We start from the raw sequence: 15,999 nt of genomic DNA, 5'->3' as shown, positions 1-15,999 counted from the left end.
CAGTACTCAGCAGAACCACCTTGTTAAAAAATCTGGGGGAGAAACCTGCACGGGTACGGTCTTTCAATCACATCCTTCATGGGGCCGACTCCAATCCAACCGTGAAGTGACTTTAATTTTCAGCAGCAAGTGTCAGCCAGAGTTGGCCTGTTGTCTTAAGACACACTTCTCAACCTCTAAGCTACTTCCTACTATAAGTGTCTGCAATGAAAGACACGGAAAAGTCAAGACAACTCTAGCTGAACTGTGTGAAATGCAGAAGTTCATTGTAGTAGTTTAATCATTAATTGCTCGTAGCTCAATGGGGTCAGTGACATGTACGAAACTGCAGCATTATGGGGCCTGTTGCATTCTGGGATATGTAGACATGTAGTATTGCTGACGCTGTGTCACTGTAGTGGGCTTAGGTGGTGAACCACATTCTTAGCATTCCTGGGGTAAAAATACAGCTCTTCGATAGGAAAGTCTGCTTCAGCTCTCATTTAAAATAGCTGAGAATGCCCAGTAGTCCAGAGCATTATGGAGATCATGTTATTGTCACCTTTGGGAGATACAAAAGGTTCACTTCACTCTGTTGGACTAAGGTTGGGCTGGGTGGATTATTATAGAAATACACCCTCACATTACATATGGCCCTGAGCACACAGGAACACACAGACGCACACACCAAATGACCCTGCCCGAAACAGTGCTAACCCCTCTATCGTTACGCAAGAGGGCAATTTATTATTAATGCATTTTTTTTGTGGTGGCATCAGGCAGCAGCTAGGAGTGAAGTGTAATGAACCCCCTAGGAGACACAGACACTGATGGCTTACCATCTAATTGAGCTGCATTTCTATCGCCAGAACATACGACCTCTCCCTTTATGTGACTTTCTCTCTATCTGTTTTTTCCCCGTCTTTAGTACAGATCTCCCCCTGGTCACCGGTCGCCTGGGAGACAGCAGAAGTGACATTGGGACGGGGGCGAGTGAGTATCGCGTTGTCGCTGCAACTGAAGTTGCCCTGATGAACCCTAAACAGACTAGCAGAATATATATATATGAGAGAGAGAGAGAGAGAGAGAGAGAGAGAGAGAGAGAGAGAGAGAGAGAGAGAGAGAGAGAGAGAGAGAGAGAGAGAGAGAGAGAGAGAGAGAGAGAGAGAGAGAGAGAGAGAGAGAGAGAGAGAGAGAGAGAGAGAGAGAGAGAGAGAGAGAGAGAGAGAGAGTAGAGCAGAGAGAGATCTTATGACCCACTAAAGGCTTAATGCTTTTGGTCAGTGTATGAGTTTATGTTTACTAACAGCAAGAGATCTAGCAGGAAGTCTAGTTCTGTACACATCTCTGATGGAGTTTGGGGGAAAATATATTTTCTAGACCCCCTCTCATGGACCAGGTCAGGTGTGGCTCAGTGGCTGTGGTGTCCATTCTACCTCAGCTGTGTCCACTTCGTACAGTGAGTTGATGCTGTGTCGTGCAGTACTGGGCTCCGGGGCCCCTCGGCTCTCGCTCTCCTCTGTCTCGGCGAAGGACGCCAGCGTGGAGCTGCATGCACGCTTCCTGTGACTGCTCTGCTGGGCCTCCCTTGGAACACATGTCATACACATCATATCATGTACAAGCATCATATACACACACATCATTCACATCAAATCACATATGGGAACATCACGCATATATCATATCACCTACAGGATCATACACACAGACAGACACAGGTCATATCAAATACACGCATCGTAGATCTATACACATCACGCACCATGGGCAGTATAACACAGTTATTCACACTGTCAAAACATACAATGACAGACTACATTATATAGTACAGTAACCACAGTGATAGGTCAATGAACACTGTTACAAACCAACACAACATTTTGCATACAGACGTAGAATCTTAATTTGATCACCCTGTTGCAGGATTATTTTAAAACTTGTAGTGTATTTGAGAATCAAAAAAGGCTTCTAAAGTTTGTAATTTTCACTTCATTATAATCCAAAATAATAAATCCAATTTCCTGTTGCTGCAGAATTATTTTCCTGCTGTAGGAAACTGGCTCAAATGAATATCCTACATCTTTAATATTCATGGGGGAACAATGAAAGTAGTCTTTGAGATAGGGGAGAGAGTATTGAAACATTCAGTATAGATTAGGTCTAGTTCACCTAGTGGACATACAGTACATGCACTCCTAAAGTGCCTTCAGAAAGTATTCACACCCCTTGACTTTTTCAAAAGGTTGTTGTGTTACAAAGTAGGATTCAAATGGATTTCATTGTCATTTTTTGTCATTGATCTACACAAAATACTCTAATTTCAAAGTGGAAGAACAATTCTAACAGTTGTAAAATCTAAAAAATAAAACACTAATATATCTTGATAAAATACGTTTTCAACCCCCTGAGTTGATACATGACTACTGACGTCTGTAGCCATGAAATGCTTTGAAAGGCTGGTCATGGCTCATATCAACACCGTTATCCCAGAAACCATAGACCCATGCCAATCTGCATACCGCATCAACAGATCCACAGATGCAATCTCTATTGCACTCCACACTGCCCTTTCAAAACTGGACAAAAGGCACACCTATGTGAGAATGCTACTCATTGACTACAGCTCAGCGTTCAACACCATAGTGCCCTCAAAGCTCATCACTAAGTTAAGGACCCTGGGAATAAACACCTCCCTCTGCAACTAGATCCTGGACTTCCTGACTTGGCCACACCCAGGTGGTGAGGGTAGGTAACAACACATCCGCCACGCTGATCCTCAACACGGGGGCCCCTCAGGGGTGCATGCTCAGTCCCCTCCTGTACTTCCTGTTCACTCATGACTGCATCGCCAGGCACGAATCCAACACCATCATTAAGTTAGCATGATCACAACAATGGTAGGCCTGATCACCGACAACAATGAGACAGCCTATAGGGAGGTCAGAGACCTGACCTGGTGGAGCAAGGACAACAACCTCTCCTTCAACATGATCAAAACAAAGGAGATGATTGTGGACTACAGGAAAAGGAGGGCCGAGCATGCCCCCATTCTCATCGACAGGGCTGTAGTGGAGTAGGTTGAGAGCTTCAAGTTCCTTGGCGTCCACATCACCAACAAACTAACATGGTCCAAGCACACCAAGACAGTCGTGAAGAGGACACGACAAAACCTATTCCCCTCAGGAGACTGAAAAGATTCGGCATGGGTTCTCAGATCCTCAAAAGGTTTTACAGCTGCACATTCGAGAGCATCCTGACGGGTTGCATCACTGCCTGGTATGGCAACTGCTCGGCCTCCGACCGTAAGGCACTACAGGGTAGTGCATACGGCCCAGTACATCACCGGGGTTAAGCTTCCTGCCATCCAGGACCTTAATGCCAGGCGGTGTCAGAGGAAGGTCCTAAAAATTGTCAAAGACACCAGCCACCCTAGTCATAGACTGTTCTCTCTGCTACTGCACGGCAAGCAGTACCGGGGCGCCAAGTCTAGGTCCAAGAGGCTTCCAGACAGCTTCTACCCCCAAGCCATAAGACTCCTGAACAGCTAATCAAATAGCAACCCGGACTATTTGCATTGCCCCCCCCCCCCCCCCCTGCTGCTACTCTCTGTTATTATCTATGCATAGTCACTTTAATAACTCTACCTACATGTACATATTACCTCAATTACCTCGACACCGGTGCCCCCGCACATTGACTCTGTACCGGTAACCCCTCTATATAGCCCCCTATTGTAATTCACTACTGCTTAATTTGTTATTCTTATCTCTTACTTTTTGGGGGGGTTATTTTCTTTAAACTGCATTGTTGTAAGTAAGCATTTCACTGAAAGGTCTACAACTGTTGTATTCGGCGCATGTGACAAATAACATTTGATTTGATACATGTTAGAATCACCTTTGGCAGTGATTACAGCTGTAAGTCTTTCTGGGTAAGTCTAAGAGCTTTGCACAACTGGATTGTACAATATATGCACATTATTCTTTAAAAAAAAAACTTTAATCTCTGTCAAGTTGGTTGTTGATCTTTGCTAGACAGTCATTTTAAGTCTTGCCATGATTTTCAAGCCGGTTTAAGTCAAAACTGTAACTAGGCCACTCAGGAACATTCAATGTCGTCTTGGTAAGCAGCTCCAAAGTATATATTTGTGTTTTAGGTTATTGTCCTGCTGAAATGTGAACCAGATTATCCTGTAGGATTTTGCCTCTGCTTAGGTCTATTCCATTTATTTTTGTCATAGAAACTCCCTTGCCGATGACAAGCATACCCATAACATGAAGCAGCCACCACCATGCTTGAAAACATGAAGAGTGGTACTCAGTGATGTGTTGTGTTGGATATGCCCCAAACGTAACTTGTATTCAAGTCATAATGTTAGGTTCTTTGACACACTTTTTGCAGTTTAACTTTAGTGCCTTATTGCAGACAGGTTGCATGTTTTTGAATAATTTTGTTCTGTACAGGCTTCCTTCTTTTCACTCTGTCAATTGGATTAGTCTTGTGAAGTATCTACAATGTTGTTGATGCATTCAAATGTTTCTCCTATCACAGCCATTAAACTCTGCAACTGTTTTATAGTCACCATTGGCCTCATGGTGAATTCCCTGAGCGGTTTCCTTCCTCTCCGGCAACTGAGTTAGTAAGGACGCCTGTATCTTTGTAGAGACTGGGTGTATTGATACACCATCCAAAGTGTAATTAATAACTTCACCATGCTCAAAGGGATATACAACGTCTGCTTTTTTATTTATACTCTACCTATAGGTGCCCTTTTTTACGATGCATTGGAAAACCTCCCTGATCTTTATGGTTAAATATGTGTTTAAAATTCACTGTTCAACTGAGGGATCTTACAAATAATAGCATGTGTGGGGTACAGAGATGAGGTTAGACAGTCATTCAAAAATCATGTTAAACACTATTATTGGACACAGATTCTATGCAACATATTATATGACTCATTAAGCACATTTTAACTCCTGAACTTATTTAGGTTTGCCATAACAAAGAGGTTGAATACTTATTGACTCAAGACATTTCAGCTTTTCATATTTAATTAATTTGTAAAAATGTCTAAAAACATAATTCCACTTTGACATTATGGGGTATTGTGTGTAGGCCAGTGACACACAATCTCAAGCTGTAACACAACAACATGTGGAAAAAGTCAAGGGGTGTGAATATTTTTTAAAAGGCACTGTATCTGAGACGTACAGATAACTATGTCCAGCAACTGTCTGTGTCTGAGGCATGGACTAGACTACTTCCGCCCACATTGCTAGAGCCTAGCCAAGATGCTCTCACTCTATGGGGTATAATGCACGCACACATGCACACTGGTCTGGTTAGACTCCACTGACTGCCTCAATTTGTCCATTCAGAATAAATCCACTGTGTATGGTACAGTACATACATCTCAGCAGGCATGGTCAACAGCCTGTAGTTGAGGAAGGGGCTGGATATCTCGATGAACTGCTCTGGTTTCACCACCGCAGGCTCTATGCAGAGAAACAACACGGGTTATGATGTAAAACTTTTTCATTTTTCTACTACCGTTTATAGTTTTCTAAGATTTAAATTGTTTTTGTCACAGTGTACTGATTTCAAAGGCCCCCCAGAACCTCAACTTAAATCTCCTTCTTCCCTCTCGCCATCCTTTCGTCCACCCTCAGCCCCATCTCACCCCCTCACCCCACCGTTGCGCAGCACGTCCTCCCCCCTCCCTGCATCACCCCGTATCCTCCACCCTAACCAACTTTCACCCCCTCCCTCTCTCACCCCGGGGCTCATCTGTAATTGTGGTCTCCTTGCGGGGTCGGATGAGTTTCCAGCGGGGCACGGCGGGTGGTTTGGGGGGTGCCACCAGAGGGCAGGCGCGGGTACGGGTCACCAGGACTGGGTGGCTGTAGAGCCGAGACAGACCGTAGTGCCTCAGCCGCTCCGACGAATCCGCCTGGAACAGCACAGGAGATGGAAAGACTGCAGCTGCTAAGCACTGATACAGGGTCAGATCTTCTTCATGGTCCTAATGGCTAATGTTAGGATTGAGGATGGGTCTGTGGTTTAGGGGGGGAAGTTCTACAGTATATAGAGTTAGGAAACCAGGGATGAATCTTGGAATTATAAGGGTGTATCAATTATGGAAGACGAGTGGCAAGTCTAACGATCCATATTGGGCAGAACATGCCCCAGAACTGAAGACTCCATTGGCACGTTTCATCTCCTCCGTCCCCCCGCTGGTTCTGAGGCCTGGGTACATTCGTATAGGCTATTACGGGTTGTAAGTTACATGGAAAGTGACCAGTTTCAGTGCACATTTTGTAAATAAGCGTTAAGCATGTTTCAGATGTAGTCAGTGCCTGGATATTGCTTTAAAATGTAGAATATTTAAACTGACCTAGGCTCATTTACAACAAGAAATATACTTATCACCACAGCTGGATAGCTTATGGTATTTATATGAAGAATGTTGGACCGTACCATCTGTCCCAGTACAGAGGTCTTCTTCTCCAGGAGGTGTAGTGGCTGGTAGCTGGCACACACCACCATCTCTGGAGCAGGAGGGGGTGAAATACCTGAACAGGGCAGGAGACACACACACACACAGAGTGCTCAGGAGACATGCTTTTCATTTACAGGTCCAATAGAGGGGCATGACACCAACAATGGGAGGGGGGGAACGTGGGAGTGAGAGAGAGAGAGTGTGAGAGGGAGCTTGCGAGAGAGAGATATAATACTGCGTAGAGAGAGAGAAATTGTGAAATGGCATGTACAATTAGCTTCATGACATTTCACATTTCATGGGTCAGCTGAGGACATGGATCCTATAATGAGAGGAGAGAATAAGAGGAATGCTCAGGAGAATCACTTGTTTCTAGGCGTCACAGAAAATAAAAAATAAAAATGTTTTAAATGTTCAAATAAGTAAAAAGACATTGAGAATCTTGACAGAGATTCTTGAATTCAAAGTGACTTTCACAGAGATTGTGGGGGGCGTTAACTTCCATCGGAGGTCTTGGAGACAGAAGTCATTGTGTGGTGCAGAGAAAGGAGATGCCTTGCTATCTGAGGCACCATTTGACTCTTCCACTGACAATCTCACTATGCATCACATGATGAGCGTATAGGCCAGGAGACATGGAAAATCTATTTGAGTAATCACTGGATCTGTGAGGGAATGATATAGAAGCTGCATTCATAGAGAATTGAATGGAGAAGGAATGAGTCGTGCTGAATCTATGCAAGGTTAATAATACAACCGAATCTAAATGAAAATGCAAGGCAAATGTATCTATGATATAAATACAATGTTTAGTGTGTGTGGTGTGTGTACCTCAGGCACAAAAGATTTAGGGATTGGTGCCAAATCACTGCAGTTTAATCTCCCACATGTTAATTATCATTGAGAGAGAGGGAATGGGAGAGAAAAACATGTTTTAAAGAGGGAGTTTGAAAAAGTGTGTGTGTGCATGCGTGCGCCAGAACGGATGGGAAAAATAAGGGTGCTTTCATAAATTAATTTTGGCTATCTACAGAGCACTTGTTTGAGTGTGCCACAACGCAGAACAGCTGATGAATTTACGAACGCGCAACACCCATTGAAAATGACAGGTGACAGTAAAGGTTGGCAAAAAAGTTAGTCACTAACACTAGATAATATGAAAACAGCCTAACTAGCTCTGCTAGGGCGAGTAAAATGGTCAGAGTGAGGCGTTCTCTCATTTGTGTCTGGAAGGAGCTAGCAAGCTAGCCGACGTTAGCCAGTTAGCTTGGGTGCTTGACTGCCGTTGTGATGTCAGAACGCACGAATCTACCCTACTCCCCCGCCAGAGCGTCCAGTGTGCGCTTTGAACGCTACGAGAGCGAAACGATCAGAATTTACGAACGGACAACACTCTGAATTTATGAACGGCCCAGAGCGCACTCTGACACACTGGAGGCAATTTACGAACGCACCCCAAGACAGACAGAGATCGAGGGAGGGGGCATGAGCTAAAGAGAACCCGTGCAGGCAGAACAGTTGAAACAAAATCACTCTGTACACAGCAGTACTTTAAATACACACAATATTGCTGTTGAGAAAATTCCAGATTGTCTGCATAATCAAAAAACATTCAGCTCAGACACCCATACATACCCCACAAGACATGCCAGGAGTCTCTTTACTGTCCCCAAGTCCAAAACAAATTCACAGCAACGCACAATTCTATACAGAGCCATGATCGCATGGAAATCCCATCTCTAATTACTCAAGCAAACAACAGAATGACCTTTAAAAAAAACAGATTCAACAACAGTGAGGGTACACAAACAAGCACACAACATGTTTTGTTGTTGTATTGTTTGTGTAATTGTCTGTTGTTGAATTGTTTGTATATCATTTTATTTTAAATGTGTGTTACTGTCCTTGTCTATCGTCTTGCTGGAAGATCCAGTTGGCAAACCATGTTTTTGGCTAAAATGTCTGAGTAAAGTTCATAATGCGATGACCTTAACAAGGGCCCCAGGAACAGTGGAAACAAAATAGACCCACAGCATCAAATATTCACCACCATATTTTAAAGTAGATATGGAGTTCTTTACTGTTTCACATCCTTCTTTCGACGCCAAACTCACCACTGTTTCTATTCTCATGTCATCTGACCACAGCACCAGCTACAATCCAAGTGCAAACGCCATTAAGCCGACTCCATTTGTTAAATGACATGAAAATAGAGCTCTTCGGGCACGCACACCAGTGGTGGGTTTGGCGTCAAAAGAAGGATGTGATAAGCAGAAAAAAAACATACCAAAAAATGTTTGGACCTGTGTGTAACTTACTGTCTGTAGTGGGCTGATTGGAAGTGTTGGGCTGGACAGCATTGGGCTGAGATGGCTTTCTATCTTTATCCATATCTTTCCCTTTCTTCTTGGCTGAATCTGACACCAACATAACAGTCATTAGGGAAACGTAAATACAGGAGTGAGTAAGAAGACGGGAAAGGCAGTGGTATACTTTCTCCCACAGACAGTTAAGTTAATCCGTTGATTAACTTAAACCATAGGCGGAAATCCCAGGGGGGACGGGGGGGGGACGACCCCCCCATCCTGGGAAAAATATGATTTGTCCCCCCCAATCTATCACTGTAAACATAACTATGTAATTTCAATAATATTAATAATATGCAATGAAAGCAGTTGTGCTGATTATAGACACTTAATAGCGCCTTTTTAAGTTTCAAAAGATTGCGACCACCCCGCCCTTTGCCTCACAATGGTTTGATCCACTGCCAGTTCTTTAGCTGGCAAGGTAATAGAGGGTTCGTATCTACTGTCCGAAAGGCACACAATGTACGTAACTGACGTGAGGTTAATCCAGTCAATCGCGCCATAGCAATGTTTACATTTTTATGTTGGCAGGGTTCACACACTAGCTGAATTTGCAGAGCTAGCGCGCAAACTAAAGCAAACATTAACTAACAAGCTAGCACCTATTCCATTAATGTGGCGTCGTCAAAGATGGAATCTTTGCTATCGTCAGTTTATTCCAAGATCAGCATGCAGCTGTAGTGCTTCAAAGTCCCTGTGATAAGGTTAGCGATAAACTGAAGTCCAAACTGAACAGAACTACACTCTCTTATACCATTGTCTTAAATATATTTCATGGTCTCGTTGCAAAAGCTAAGTTGTCGCTAGTGAACTTTTTTAAATGTATTTTATTTCATTATTATGTATTTTACTTTTTTTTTAAAGATTATAGCAAACACCACAGAAACGGAATTAGTGCTCGCTAGCTTTACAAATTCAGCTATTGTTGGAAGCCAGCCAATATGAAACAAACTATATTAAAATTAGAAAGGTTGTAGCATATGTTGTGTAAATGTGTGTGTGTGCAGCTAGACCGGCCAGCCAGCCAGCCAGCCAGCCAGGTAGAAAAATGGCAGAAAAAAGTAAAAAGACGGACATCAGAGTATTTTTCAGTACACCAAAACGCAAAGTAAGAACTCTAGTAGCCTAATATCTCAAAGACGAGTTGATAAAATGTTCATAAGAAAGAAGTGAAATGCTAATGGAAATGTTTCACAATGATGTCATTAGGCAGAACAGGCAACAGATGGCACACAGACAGCAGAGCTGGGGACAGATAGGCAGGGACAGACTGGCAGAGACAGGGAGTCTCAGGTAAGTTTGTTGAGTCTTTGTTTGGCAACATTATGAAAGGTTCTCAATTTTTTTAACTTGTAAAATAGGGACATAATTGGAAAATGCCATGGATACCCCAGCTCTCAACTTAAACTGATGACTAAACTAAGATTTGTTTATGGCAATGGTATTGCTGTTGTGATTAATTGTGTAGTTTTGGGTACCGGTAGTTAGGAGTACGGCAAACACCTTATTTATTTTCTAGGAGACAGACTGAGTCAGTTAGGGTGGTGAAAGGGAAAGAGCCAGGGAGAGAGACTTCAGAGAACAATGTCACAGCCACAGCAGGACCAGGTGTCACCCTTGTTGCCAGCAGCACCAGTATAGGGGACAGTGGTACAGCATTGTCCAGTTACCTCAGTGATGGCACAAAACCATATTAGCCACACCCACAATTTTTGAACCGCAAACTCTTGCCAACAGAGTGTTGACGTTTCAAGAGGCCCCAAAGCACAGAATGAAATTCTGAACATCATGGCCAATACAATCATTCGAGGCATTGCAGCTGAGATTAGGTCTCTTCCGATTGTACAATTTTCATTAATTGTTGATGGTACTCAAGATGTCTCTGGTGCTGAACAGGAGAGTGTCTTTTTGCATTATGTTGACCATGACCTTGTCCCTCACGAGGAGTTTATTGGGCTATACAGGGTGTCGGAGACAACAGGCGAGGGCATTGCGAAAGTGGCAACTGAAGTGTTGTTGAGGCTCAATTTGCCCATGTCTGGCTTACGTGGGCAGAGTTACGATGGTGCCTCAAACATGGCAGGAAAATACACAGGTGCACAGGCAATTGTGAGAAGGCAGCAGCCATTAGCCCTCTATGTCCATTGTGGAGCACACTGTGTAAATCTGATTACACAGGCTGGCTGCTCAGCCTCCCCACTGATCCGGGATTCCCTTTCTTGGGTCCATCAGTTAGGTGTCCTCTATGGCCAGTCAGGAAAGTTTAAGAGCATGTTTGAATCAATTGCCACGTCCAAAGAAACACATCTGCCCACCCGGAAACCCCTATGTCCAACAAGGTGGACTGTGCGGAATACTGCTATTAGAGCTGTGCTAGGGCAGTATGAGCGGGTACTAAGCAGCCTAGAGAGTAGTTTTTAGTACATGACAGTACACTTACAAATTATTTATTTCATGTTATTTTATTTAAAATTGCATACTTTGTGCGACATACTTGTCCATAGCTGCTGTTTGAAGAGTTGAGACACTGACTGAAGGATATTTTGTTTGATTTATTTGGGTTTTTCATTGAAGTAGTTATTTTGCTTTTAGAACTGTACTTATTTTAAGCTTTTTGTTCTTGTAAAGATATTGTAGTAGACTCAGGCCAGTGGCACATTTAATGACTATATAAATGTATCAGAAAAAGAAAAATTAAAAGGTAAATTCAATACGGAGACTAACTTTGTGATGGTTCTCAATGGAGACTCTTTTAGATGAGATCACACCATGTTCATTGTATTTATGAAAACTACACCCATACAGTGTACAGTACCATTGTTACCTACTGGCCTTTCTTGATATTGCTAGTTGTAAGTACGAATACCTGCATACATACTGGACTGGTAAGGAGCACTGCTATAACTATTATTAGTAGTAGTATTATAATGATTTAAACATTTGAACAAGTTGGTTAAACCCTTCAGTTAACTACTGTACCTATCAATTATTCAGTTGTAGGAATTATGGTTCCTCAATATACATTTAACATATTACAACGTAGGCTATGTGTTACAGCACTACTTTTGGTGTCCCCCTCAGGTATTGTTCTTGAGAAAATGTAATGTAATTGTCCCCTCCAAGGTTGATATCAGATTTTCGCCCCTGACTTAAACACTCGATTAGATAAAACAGCCCACACACACACAAGTGATCCTAATCTAATCAATCATTTAATTGACTCTCTTAATTAAAGACGTTTAATCAGTGCGTGTGTAAATTGCTATCTGTGTCAGGTTTAGTGGGACAGACAGACAGAGGGAGAGAGAGACAGACAGAGCAGCACCTTTGCTTTTCTCCGGGGTTCTGGTTGCTGTGGGAGACTCGCCCTTGCACTCGTTGAGCCTGGACTCCCTCACTCCGGAGGTTTCCCTGGTCAGGGGCTTCTCCTCCGAGCTCTCCTCCACATAATGGAATTTGGGAACGGTGTCCTTCAGGAAGTCCCAAACCTTGCCCAGGTACCGGGACCTGAGAGATTGGACACATCACACTGTAAAACTATTTACCCAGTTGTTTATCAATGATCCCACATGACTGGATATGTAATGGTTACATAACTTACTAACAACCAACCAAGTGTTAGATTTATAGAATGAGATGTGTTAGCGCTGGGCAAAAGAATAAAGAAGGTTGATGACTTCAGGATAAATAAAGCACTTAACTATTTAAAATGTTATTTGTGTCTGGTATCTAATTTCAGTCCTGTCGATTGGCCACCATGACACATAATATATGTCAAAACAGATGAGTGTTGTTATGAGTGGCGTTCATTTAGCTCCGGGCATGTTCCATATTCATTCATTTCAGGCTTTGTTGAAAGATTTCTTGCCAGTGATTCCAACACAAGCCTTTTCATTTAGGATAACTGAATGATCAAATCACATCTAATTTTATTTGTCACACACACACGTGTTTAGCAGATGTTATTGCGGGTGTAGCGAAATGCTTGTAGAGGGTTGTCATTAGGCTTATTCTTACGATGACTCATTGACAGCTGCCTGCTCTGGAGTGCCTGTGAAGTTGTGGCTGGAGATAAAATAGTAATGTTAGCTGCTGGCAGTGTGTGTGTGTGTGTCAGTGGAGGCTCCTTGGAGGAGAGGGAGGACCATCCGACTCAGTGAATTTCAGAAAAATACAAATAGTGTTTTTTTTTTAAAACCAAATAACTGATTATCTTACGGCAAAAAAGACCTTCTGGATATCAGGACAGCGATCACTCACCTCGGATTAGACAAAGTTTTTTTCTTCAACAGGACATACTCCGAACACCCGACAAGGCCAAAATCCCAGTTATTTGCAAGAGGAAGAGACTCAGGTACAAAGGACACAGAGCGGGGTGCCTCGTAAGGATCCGCAGAAGGCAAGTGGGAAAGCTGCCGTTACCATCAATATTACTCGCCAACGTGCAATCATTGGACAATAAATTAGACGAGGTACGATATCGAATATCCTACCAATGGGACATCAAAAACTGTAATATCTTATGTTTCACGGAATCGTGGCTGAATGATGACATGGATATTCAGCTAGCGGGATATGCGCTGCACCGCCAAGATAGAACAGCACAGGGGGGTAAGTAAGACAGGGGGGGGGGGGGGGGGTCTGTGCATATTTGTAAACAACAGCTGGTGCACGAAATCTAAGGAAGTCTCTAGATTATTTGGCTAGAGTTTTAAACTATAGCTAATATTTCCGTGGCTGTTTATTTACCGCCACAGAAGGATGCTGGCACTAAGACCACAATCAGTCAGCTGTATAAGGAAATAAGCAAACAGGAAACCGCTCACCCAGAGGCAGCGCTCCTAGTGGCCGGAGACTTTAATGCAGGAAAACTTAAATCAGTTCTACCTAATTTCTATCAACATGTTAAATGTGCAACCAGAGGGAAAACAATTCTGGATCACCTTTACTCCACACACAGAGACGTGTACAAAGCTCTCCCTCACCCTCCATTTGGTAAATCCGACTACAATTCTATCCTCCTGATTCCTGCTTACAAGCAAAATGAAAGCAGGAAGCACCAGTGACTCGGTCTATAAAAAAGTGGTCAGGTGAAGCAGATGCTAAACTACAGGACTGTTTTGCTATCACAGACTGGAACATGTTACGGGATTCTTCCGATGGCATTGAGGAGTATACCACATCAGTCTCTGGCTGTACGTACATACCCCAACCAGAAGCCATGGATTACAGGCAACATTCGCACTGAGCTAAAGGGTAGAGCTGCAGATTTAAAGGTGTGGGACTCTAACCCGGAAGATTATAAGAAATCCTGCTATGCCTTCCGACGAACCATCAAACAGACAAAGCATCAATACAGGGCTAAGATTGAATCGTACTACACCAGCTCCGACGCTCGTCTTATGTGGCAGGGCTTGCAAACTATTACAGACTACAAAGGGAAGCACAGCCGGGAGCTGCCCAGTGACACGAGCCTACCACACGAGCTAAATCACTTCCATGCTCGCTTCGAGGCAAGCAACACTGAGGCATGGATGAGAGCATCAGCTGTTCCAGACGACTGTGTGATCACGCTCTCCACAGCCGACGTGAGTAAGACCTTTAAACAGGTCAACATACACAAGGCTGTGGGGCCAGACGGATTACCAGGATGTGTGCTCTGGGCATATGCTGACCAACTGGCAGGTGTCTTCACTGACATTTTCAACATGTCCCTGATTGAGTCTGTAATACCAACACGTTTCAAGTAGACCACCATAGTCCCAGTGCCCAAGAACACAAAGGCAACCTGCCTAAATGACTACAGACCCGTAGCACTCACGTCCGTAGCCATGAAGTGCTTTGAAAGGCTGGTCATGGCTCACATCAACACCATTATCTCAGAAACCCTAGACCAACTCCAATTTGCATACCGCCCAAACAGGTCCACAGATGATACAATCTCTATTGCACTCCACACTGCCCTTTCCCACCTGGACAAAAGGAACACCTATGTGAGAATGCTATTCATTGACTACAGCTCAGCGTTCAACACCATAGTACCCTCAAAGCTCATCACAAAGCTAAGGATCCTGGGACTAAACACCTCCCTCTGCAACTGGATCCTGGACTTCCTGACGTGCCACCCCCAGGTGGTGAGGGTAGGTAGCAACACATCTGCCACGCTGATCCTCAACACTGGAGCCCCTTGGGGGTGCGTGCTCAGTCCCCTCCTGTACTCACTGTTCACCCACGACTGCATGGCCAGGCACGACTCCAACACCATCATTAAGTTTGTAGACGACACAACAATGGTAGGCCTGATCACCGACAACAATGAGACAGCCTATAGGGAGGAGGTCAGAGACCTGGCCGGGTGGTGCCAGAATAACAACCTATCCCTCAACGTAACCAAGACTAAGGAGTTGATTGTGGACTACAGGAAAAGGAGGACCGAGCACTCCCCCCATTCTCATCGACGGGGCTATAGTGGAGCAGGTTGAGAGCTTCAAGTTCCTTGGTGTGCACATCAACAACAAACTAGAATGGTCCAAACACACCAAGACAGTCATGAAGAGGGCACGACAAAGCCTATTCCCCCTCAGGAAACTAAAAAGATTTGGCATGGGTCTTGAGATCCTCAAAAGGTTCTACAGCTGCAACATCGAGAGCATCCTGACTGGTTGCATCACTGCCTGGTATGGCAATTGCTCGGCCTCTGACCGCAAGGCACTACAGAGGGTAGTGCGTACGGCCCAGTACATCACTGGGGCTAAGCTGCCTGCCATCCAGGACCTCTACACCAGGCAGTTTCCGAGGAAGGCCCTAAAAATTGTCAAGGACCCCAGCCACCCCAGTCATAGACTGTTCTCTCTACTACCACATGGCAAGCGGTACCGGATGCCAAGTCTAGGACAAAAAGGCTTCTCAACAGTTTTTATCCCCAAGCCATGGCTATCCGGACTATGTGCATTGTGTGCCCCCCCCCAACCCCTCTTTTACACTGCTGCTACTCTTTGTTTATCATACATGCATAGTCACTTTAACTATACATTCATGTACATACTAACTCAATTGGCCCGACCAACCAGTGCCACCGCACATTGGCTAACCGGGCTATCTGCATTGTGTCCCGCCACCCACCACCCACCATCCCCTCTTTTACACTAC

At 44.0% G+C, this 15,999-nt stretch overlaps 1 protein-coding gene across 1 annotated transcript in view; it reads right to left on the bottom strand.

Annotated features, from left to right (window-relative positions):
• Positions 1 to 15,999, bottom strand: part of adgb (androglobin) — a 117,909-nt gene that overhangs the window by 56,773 nt on the left and 45,137 nt on the right. The window contains exons 7-12 of the mRNA XM_071370871.1: positions 12,176 to 12,357; positions 8,803 to 8,901; positions 6,463 to 6,557; positions 5,761 to 5,935; positions 5,396 to 5,480; positions 1,416 to 1,566 (exon numbers count right to left, since the gene is read on the bottom strand). Of these exons, the coding sequence (XP_071226972.1) occupies positions 1,416 to 1,566; positions 5,396 to 5,480; positions 5,761 to 5,935; positions 6,463 to 6,557; positions 8,803 to 8,901; positions 12,176 to 12,357 (787 nt within the window). The remainder of the gene's footprint in view (positions 1 to 1,415; positions 1,567 to 5,395; positions 5,481 to 5,760; positions 5,936 to 6,462; positions 6,558 to 8,802; positions 8,902 to 12,175; positions 12,358 to 15,999) is intronic.

This window comes from Salvelinus alpinus, chromosome 27 (assembly GCF_045679555.1).
Source record: "Salvelinus alpinus chromosome 27, SLU_Salpinus.1, whole genome shotgun sequence".
NCBI lineage: Eukaryota > Metazoa > Chordata > Actinopteri > Salmoniformes > Salmonidae > Salvelinus > Salvelinus alpinus.
The sequence above is the reverse complement of the archived record's forward strand: the minus strand, read 5'-3'. Positions and strand labels throughout refer to the sequence as shown.